This window comes from Staurois parvus, unplaced genomic scaffold (genome assembly GCF_062004578.1).
Source record: "Staurois parvus isolate SC_StPar_1 unplaced genomic scaffold, SC_StPar_1.0 ptg000581l, whole genome shotgun sequence".
Classification (NCBI taxonomy): Eukaryota; Metazoa; Chordata; class Amphibia; order Anura; family Ranidae; genus Staurois; species Staurois parvus.
The window spans coordinates 8,102,464-8,112,522 of NW_028318377.1; the positions used below are offsets into that span (position 1 = coordinate 8,102,464).

Consider the following 10,059-nt stretch of genomic DNA (forward strand, 5'->3'; position numbering starts at 1 on the left):
ATTGCTGCCAGATTAGTTTGAACTTTGAAAAAAAATTAGTTTCAGAGCTGAATATATTTTACAAAATACTGTCAAGTTTTCTTTCATAAGGAAGATAATCAGTTCAAAGATTTTCTTGTGGTTCTCTCTTTGCTGGATGCTCTCAGTAACCCCTCAACATTTGTGAGATGCTATCACAAATTCAGCCTATATATTGTATTTGTCTAAAAAGTCATTAGACAAGCACAAAACATTAGATTTAGCTTTATATAAAAACAGCAAATAAAGCTTCATGCAACTCTATGGTAGATAATGTTATGCTACATAGGCCCGATATTTTTGCAAGTGCAATGTGTGGACAAGAAAATGTACACTGACAACTATGGGATCTGTTCACACCATTTTGTTGTGTTTCTAGAACACAAGAAAGTAGTATGGGAACTGTATGCTGAATTTTGGAAGGGCTAACCTGCATATTGCTATTCAATTAATTTGTTTGAAATCCTTAACGCAGCACAGCGTTTGTCAATGTGCGCACATTAACAAGTTTTTTCTGGTGTGAACCAGCAAATTATCATCCCTCATTGTCCAGTATTCGACAGCTTTGCCGGTTTTAATCCTTGCTAACCATTGACAGTGAGTGGCATGAATACCGCATCTTCAGTGGACTAATATAGACCACATCTTCAGTGGACTAATATAGTTTTTGGATATCAAATCTACTTGGAAAATCATATGCTCTGGTGAGACTGATTGTAACATTACTGAATGTCAAAGAGGTAACAATAAAACAAAAATGTATATCTCATGAAAGTCCAAAGGTATTGGTCATGGGGCAGTCTACTGTGCTGGAAAGTCCCTATAATTCCTTAAAAAGATTACTGCCTTCCCCTACATTCTGTACATGCTCTAAAATTGGGTTTAAAGGTATTTTCAGGCTTGAGTGCACAGTGATTGTTATAAAGATGGCCATGTCTCCCATCTACCTGCCTGTAGCTGGCCCAAGTATAAAAGTAATAGTATATTATTCTTTTGTGTTATGTGCAATAGAGAGGTGAGGCAGCAACATAGTTAGTCTGGCGGAAAAAAGACAAATGTCCATCCAGTTCAACCATTAAAAAAAAAAAGTTATAATTCTATACCCACAGTTGATCCAGAGGAAGGCAAAAAAAACCAGCAAAGCATGATCCAATTTGCTCCTGCAGGGGAAAAAATTACTTTCTGATCCCCCGAGAGGCAACCGGATATTCCCTGGATCAACTTTACTTATAAATGTTAGTAACCAGTTATATTCTGTGTATCTAAGAAAGAATCCAGGACTTTTATAAAGCAATCCACTGAGCTGACCAGAACCAACTCTTGAGGGACTGTATTCCACATTTTCACAGCTCTCACTGTGAAGAAACCTTTCCGTGTTTAGAGATTAAATTTCTTTTCCTCCAGACGTAAAGAGTGCCCCCTTGTCCTCTGTGATGACCTCAGGGTGAATAACTACACCAAGTTCACTATATGAACCACTGATGTATTTATACATGGAGATCATATCCCCCCTTATGTATTATACATAGAGAACATATCCCCCCTTATGTATTATACATGGTGATCATTTCCCCCCTTATGTATTATACATGGAGATCATATCCCCCCTTATGTATTATACATGGAGATCATATCCCCCCTTATGTATTATACATGGAGATCATATCCCCCTTATGTACTATACATGGTGATCATATCCCCCCTTATGTATTATACATGGAGATCATATCCCCCCTTATGTATTATACATGGAGATCATATCCCCCCATATGTATTATACATGGTGATCATATCCCCCCTTATGTACTATACATGGAGATCATATCCCCCCTTATGTATTATACATGGAGATCATACCCCCCCCTTATGTATTATACATGGTGATCATATCCCCCCTTATGTATTATACATGGAGATCATATCCCCCCTTATGTATTATACATGGAGATCATATCCCCCTTATGTATTATACATGGAGATCATATCCCCCCCTTATGTATTATACATGGAGATCATATCCCCCCTTATGTATTATACATGGTGATCATATCCCCCCTTATGTATTATACATGGTGATCATATCCCCCTTATGTATTATACATGGTGATCATATCCCCCTTATGTATTATACATGGAGATCATATCCCCCCTTATGTATTATACATGGAGATCATATCCCCCCTTATGTATTATACATGTTGATCATATCCCCCCTTATGTATTATACATGGTGATCATATCCCCCCGTATGTATTATACATGGAGATCATACCCCCCCTTATGTATTATACATGGAGATCATATCCCCCCTTATGTATTATACATGGAGATCATATCCCCCCTTATGCATTATACATGGTGATCATATCCCCCCTTATGTATTATACATGGTGATCATATCCCCCTTATGTATTATACATGGAGATCATATCCCCCTTATGTATTATACATGGTGATCATATCCCCCTTATGTATTATACATGGTGATCATATCCCCTCTTATGTATTATACATGGAGATCATATCCCCCTTATGTATTATACATGGTGATCATATCCCCTCTTATGTATTATACATGGAGATCATATCCCCCCTTATGTATTATACATGGAGATCATATCCCCCTTATGTATTATACATGGTGATCATATCCCCCCTTATGTATTATACATGGTGATCATATCCCCCCTTATGTATTATACATGGTGATCATATCCCCCCTTATGTATTATACATGGAGATCATATCCCCCCTTATGTATTATACATGGAGATCATATCCCCCCTTATGTATTATACATGGAGATCATATCCCCCTTATGTATTATACATGGTGATCATATCCCCTCTTATGTATTATACATGGAGATCATATCCCCCCTTATGTATTATACATGGAGATCATATCCCCCTTATGTATTATACATGGTGATCATATCCCCCCTTATGTATTATACATGGTGATCATATCCCCCCTTATGTATTATACATGGTGATCATATCCCCCCTTATGTATTATACATGGAGATCATATCCCCCCTTATGTATTATACATGGAGATCATATCCCCCCTTATGTATTATACATGGTGATCATATCCCCTCTTATGTATTATACATGGAGATCATTTAATCTCCTCTTCTCAAGAGAGAATATAGCAACAGACTTGTAATATGGACCATACAGGTACCCTGGCACACATGTTAGGACCCAATCACACTTTTGTTTTGTGATCATGATCTTTAGTCCAGTTCTTCTGATTTTGCTAAATTATCTGTTCTGGTCTAATAAAAGCACAAAAAAGTATGATCAGCACCTCCAGATAGCACTGAGGGCCCATTTACAGTGCTGCATTCTAAGGTGCGCTAAACCGCCCAACTTTCCTTAAAAAATAGTGTCTACTTCTATCTTCGCACTGCAGTGCTTTTGAAAAATCTGTTTTTTCTATATTTTAGTGGGTTTGGAGGCCTGTAGGTCATGCATTTTGATTTTTAGTCAAAGTTTATTAACAAGCCTTGACTGTAAGATTGCATGCTAAAATGAATGTCCACGCACAAAGGGAAGGCATGTTGATGCATGGCAATACACTTGTCTAGCACTACAAAAAAAAGTAACTACACACTCATAGATCTAAATGGGCCTTACAAAATTCTGTCTTTTATTAAATTCTTCATATGAAACATATATTACCATATCTTGTCCCACGTCTACTTAAATATTAGGAGAATTGCAGAACTGCATCAATGAACACATTACACTCATTAAAAGTCCACAAATGATGCAAAAATAGTGGCACAGCAAGCAGATTCCTTTATCCAAACTCTGGAAACTTTCAGTGGGGCTGCTTATAAAAGGCAAAGCGCAAATACACTGAATGTAATTGGATAGGATCAATTATACACTCACTGGCCACTTTATTAGGTACACCTTGCTAGTACCGGATTGGACCCCCTTTTGCCTTCAGAACTGTCTTTATTCTTCATGGCATAGATTCAACAAGGTGTTGGAAACATTACTCAGAGATTTTGGTCCATATTGACATGAGTTACTGTTGCCTTTATGTCATCTTGAATCAGTCTGCCCATTCTCCTCTGACCTCTATAAGGCATTTTCATCCACACAGCTACCGCTCATCGGATATTTTCTCTTTTTCGGACAATTCTCTGTAAACCCTACAGATGGTTGTGTGTGAAAATCCCAGTAGATCAGCAGTTTTTTAAATACTCAGATCAGCCACATTCAAAGTCATTTAAATCCCCTTTCTTCCCCATTCTGATGCTCAGTTTGAATTTCAGCAAGTCGTCTTCACCACATCTACATACCTAAATGCATTGAGTTGCTGCCATGTGATTGGCTGATTAGCAATTTGTGTTATTGAGCAATTGAACAGGTGTACCTACTAAAGTGGCTGGTGAGTATACATCCGAAGATCGGAGTTACTATTGCTGATATAAGGCAACTGGTGCTCAGCTACCAATTGATGATTACATGTTTCAACCTGATCTGGGTCTTTTTTCTAGTCTTTGAATGGAATACATTTTCCAATACCCCCAATATTCTGTTTGTTTGTTTGTTTGTTTATACAGGACAAACTGTGGCCGCAATATGTTCTCCATGAATGTAATTTAATAAAAGATGTACTTTTTATGGGGTGTTGATCACACTTGTTTGCTGCTTGTTAGAGATAAGAAAGAATACCTTGATCTTGCACTCATTAATAGGTGAAGGTTTTTAACTAAATAACACGAGTTGCCGAAATTTAAGGAGGGCTCCTGACCTCACAGGCATAGACACTTACCTGACTAAGATAGAAAAGGATTTACCACATATAAATTATAGAAAGATGTGACACACATACAATAATTATTTTTGGCCAGGGGAATTTATTGAAGAACTGTATATAAAATCATAAAGACAAAGAGTCCGCACATTTGCTTGTGGTTCTTTATCTTTCTCTGGCCTAGACATGAGATTGCTGTTGTACATTCTTGTACCCACAATGCAACTGACAAGCAGGATCTGTTTCTGGGGCCCACATGCAGAAACAGATTACACCCACAACCCAAATAATGTGCAAACTCTGTACCCATATCCTACTTTTTACCACTGCCACTTTACAAGAAAACCATCATGTTACACAAGACTGTTCAGCCAGCCAAAGATGGATGAAAATTTGGCTGATTCGGCAGGAACAGGACAAATTTCCATCCATCTATGGTCAGGCTGATTGTACTGAAATCAATCTATTGATTGGCTTCACTACAACCAGCCCATCAGGTTTTTTTGCCAGATCAGTGACCGTTGTATTCTGCCAGTGGGGAAGACTCTGTGCGCTCCCTACCAGCAGAACACAATAGCACTGCAGGAGGGATTCCCCCATCAATACAGTCAGTGTGTTGAAGGAAAGAAAATTGCTTAATGTATGGTCTGCCTTGGACAAAGTTGTAACTTTGGAACCGACTGCCATGGTAAAAAAAGATCACAAAAATCAAGACTGCTGCCATGTTACAAGAGACTGCTAGCATATGGCAAGAAACCGTTAAAGACTGTGTCCAATTTAGAAGACAGCTATGCTCAAAGGGATTCTGGATCTGTAACTGAATTATATTGTCAAAAAAATACAAGCTTTCCTAGATGGTCTGCATACTCTTAGATTGTAAGCTCCCAGGATCAGGCCCTCCTAACCCTCTTGTATTGAACTGTATTGTTGCTGTATTGTCTCCCGTTATATTGTAAAGCGCTGGTGCCATAAATCCTGTATAATAATAATAACTAAGCCAAAGAGCTCAGTATTTTACAGTGAGCCGTGATTCCATTGAACAAACTGCCTAATAACTGTTTCCCATAATCCACAGTACCTGAATGGCTGCAGGACTCTATGGTAATACAAGATACACCAAGACCACAATATCTCTAATGCCATCCCTATCCTTAACCCTATTATTGACAGTCTTCTTTTAAAAATAATAAAACTGCAAACATGCGTTATAAATAAATGCATCAATAATAATAATTCATAATTATAAAAAAAAGGCACCTAAATTCACGAGTCTTGGAACTGTTCTGTACACAACTCAAGCAGCATGTACAAAAAAGTTTCCTGTGTGTTCAGTTTTAGGTTTTTAAAAGCCATATTATATGTTAAACCTGTTTCCAGGTAACTGACCGATACATTAACATACAACACAACATGTTTGCAATCTAAAGAAAATATTTCCCTCTTAGTGTGTCTACATGATTATGAATAAAATAATGTGTGTGATTTTATTAAAATTTCTTATTAAATATCATGTCAGCTTGTTTTCTTTGCTAAAAGCTGATTCAATTTATGTTACGTAGGCCTAATACAAAAATGTTGGTAGTCAGAAAATTTGTAGGCAGAAATGATTGCTTATGGCGATTATAGAAAAACGTTTTGTTTTGTTTTTAGCTCTGAAAGTATTGTATTACTTCAAACATACAATTTAATTTGTTTCACTTTGTAACAAGCAAAAGTGAAAATGCAGCAATAAATTACAGTATCCTAAAAAGAATTCAGATTAATGTGTTCTATCTATCACTACCAGATCTTGTTTTTTTACAATCCAAATGTTTTCTTTTTTTCTCCTATAGAAAATTGCTAATTTGCCTATAAACTCTTATTTATTAAACAATTTTCCCAAAAAAGCCAATAAATATAAAGTATTCAGTGCACGAAAAGATTTATAACTACTAAAGTTAACCACAAATTTGTTCAGTCAAGTTTATAGAATATAAAGGAATGGGACAGGTGACAAGTACTTCAATGTACTCATTTTGTAGAAACATTTGCTTGTTAACGTAATAAAACTTAAGCATTGCAAACTTTTTACTTTAGCCTGAATTACAACAATGAATATTGTAGACGTATGAATACAAGCAAGTGGTAGGTTTTATTGTATTAAATTAAAACAGGAACTTCCAACAGATGTTGATCTAAATGCATTTGAAATAAGTAAATAAATCAAATAAAGGGCATCGTTTGAAAAAGATCTCTGAAAAGATTACTTTTCATTTATACGTGTATACTCATAAGGTGTAATATTCACTACATATTAAGATGTTAACCTGAATATAGCAATCAAGGGTATCGGAAGGCCTACACTGTTTATGAACACTTGCGTCATATGTTTTAGAAATACAAAAACCTCTTTCGTTTTAATGTCTAAAGAGATTGTTGACTTCATATTTTTTCTCATGTAATTTTCTTAACACTTTAGGGAAAGTGTCCGAAAAGATAGATTTGAAATATTTGTTTACAATAATCAAAGGGATGACTCATAGTTCATTTTAGTTCTTTATAGTGTCAATAGATAGTTTGTGAACAGAGCAGAATAGATAAATCTATTTAATATTATTAGTCGAGTATAAAGTACAAATCTATTACCCTTTTACGCCCTGCGTCCCTGTATAAGAATTGAGAATTGGAAATATTGGAATGATCTACTGTATGTATGCCATTGTGTGCAAAGCAGCTATTGTTGTTAATATCAATATTATTTAAAATGGCTGTTTGTTTTTTCAATATAATAGCTGTAGAGAAAAAAAGGCCTATAAATTGTCTGCATTTGCGATATGTTTACATATCATGTTGGGAAGCGGGCCATTTACTATTAAAGCAGCTATTGATATGGGCCGGCCTATCATAAATAGTGATGTAGAGCTGGCGGTAATTCTTTTTGCACCTCCAAACCCGCCGCAAACCATATCTCAATGTGGGCAATGGATACCCCATTGTAATATTAGTTGAAGGATCTGTCTCTGTTCTTTTAAAACATACTTAGTTCATGATAATGAACACTGCCAGCGAGGTTGTTATTGTTCATGAGCTGTCCAGCTATAGAAATTCTCATATATATGTTTGGCAAGCATCAGACAATGTGTAGACAGGCTTATATCATGCTCAGTCATTTAGGCCAACCAACCCAATGGCCTAATTAATTAATGCTTCTGTCATTTACCGCATAGGCCGGGGGAAAAAGACCAGCCGGCAGCATAAAAGTAACGGAGCGCAATGGAATTTCCAATCAAATCTACAGCAATGGGGATAATATTTCCATGCAAATAATGTCCCACATGGTAGTTGATTCCAGTACAACTAGGCAAGAATATCAATTACTTTTCCAACTCCAAGAATCTAAGATTTTGGGAAGTGTTAAGAATTTTCACTCAATAAATTGTAGATGTCTTCACGTAGAATACCCCGTCATGCACAGATGAAATATGTTTTCTTTTCACATATTTGGATGGCTGAAGTATATCTTCACTTCATTTATTAAGTGAAGATTCTCAACATAATTAGTAAACGAGCCTCAATTTTTCCATATATATTTACCAACATATACTCTCCTATAGCAACTGCTATTCCTTAAAAAATGAAAAATAGTGAAGCAACACTAGAAATGTAATGCCATAACTATAAAAAAAATGCTGCAGTAGAAAAAATGTGGGTGACAGTAAATGGTTACAATGACAGATCAGTTAAATGCTGCTGATCACAAGTTTTTGGCAAAGTTAAACAGTTGTCAGTGTATCTGCTTGCAGAAGTGTCCCAGATTTTGGTCCCCCACCACCCCACCTGCTTACCTGTGACACAGAAAGAGACCAGAATAAAGAACCAGCAGATACAGGGTTGGTTTAGTCCCAGCTGCTTCATCTTTGCTGACCCGTTTGGTTGTAACGTGTCTCCAGCTGACTCAATGTAAACCAAATACAATATCCGCCTACAGACAGCCAGCACGTGCCCTAAGGAGAAGCCAATAGTAGAGTCTGGTTGCTGAGTATAAGCTTTATGACACTTGTTCTTAGACTTCACCTCTCCTTGTGGCTCGTTGTCCCCACCAATGGGAACGTTTACATGCTCGCTTTGTCACCTGCAGCTTATTGACACATCCTGTGTGCATCTGCTACCCAGAGCATCTAGAAAACCTATGCTTTAAGTATAACTCCACTTATCTAACCATGTGATATTACAAAGCAATGATATGGAATAATAAAAATTGTAAATAGAGCACACTGCCTATCTTTTTCCATTATATCAATAAAATGTCAAATTGGAAACATTCAATTGTCAGTATACCATTGTCTATAATTAAAATAGAATTTATACAGACACAACATTCTAAGGAGAAGCTATGGCAGCTATCTCATGTTTTTCATTTACTTTCTTCAGGGTCAGAACAAAATAATATTAGAAATGGCACAAGAAAAATTTGACCTTGGGACTTTTTTTTTTACTGTCAGTTGCTATCCCATTATATTTTACTGGAATGCAAATACACATGACTCTATGTATTTCTGAAATATGTAAAATTGGGGATTACAGAATAGATTCCATGTTACATTAAACAATGTCTGTATACCCCCCCCCTCTTTTTTTTCTATTTACTTTAGTAGTGAGTATGTTGTTTCCTTTACCATTGGAATATGAATTATGGTTGAAATTTACTTTACCTTGTTACTCTTGGTAGTTCTTATGAATGTGGATACATGTACATTGTTATTATTAATATTATTGTTATACAGGATTTATGTAGCACCACTTATTACAGCGCTTTACAAAATGAAGGTAGACATAACAGGTACAATACAATGTGGTACAAGAGGAAACAGAGGGCCCAGCTCGTTAAAGCTTACAATCTAAGACTCTACCTGTTTATGATGTGGAATTTATGTTTGTGAGGTACCAATAAAAAAAATTTTGGGAAAAAAAAGTGACCTTTGGTCTTTTTTAAAATTATTTTTTTTATCATGATACTATGTACTTCATGGATATTTGGTAAGAAAAAATCCACAGGGCAAAATAGGTACTCTATAGAAGAATACAGGAACAAGAGAAGTAATATATTATATATATATATATATATATATATATATAATATTTAACAATTTTTTTCCGTAGCTTATAAAAATAAATAAATCATTTTGCCCCAAAGACTGTGATAATGCATTAAAATTACTTTTTGTTCAACGTAAACAATAAATGAATGCAAAACAGAAGTGAACTGATACCATTTATTGGCTG

At 35.8% G+C, this 10,059-nt stretch overlaps 1 protein-coding gene across 1 annotated transcript in view; it reads right to left on the minus strand.

Moving 5' to 3' along the window:
* The window catches only part of LOC149450169 (T-cell surface glycoprotein CD8 beta chain-like), a 33,483-nt gene extending 24,697 nt beyond the window's left edge, over positions 1–8,786 (minus strand). The window contains exon 1 of the mRNA XM_089692320.1: positions 8,622–8,786. Within this exon, the coding sequence (XP_089548446.1) occupies positions 8,622–8,691 (70 nt within the window). The 5' untranslated portion in view covers positions 8,692–8,786. The remainder of the gene's footprint in view (positions 1–8,621) is intronic.
* Positions 8,787–10,059: the final 1,273 nt, after the last annotated feature.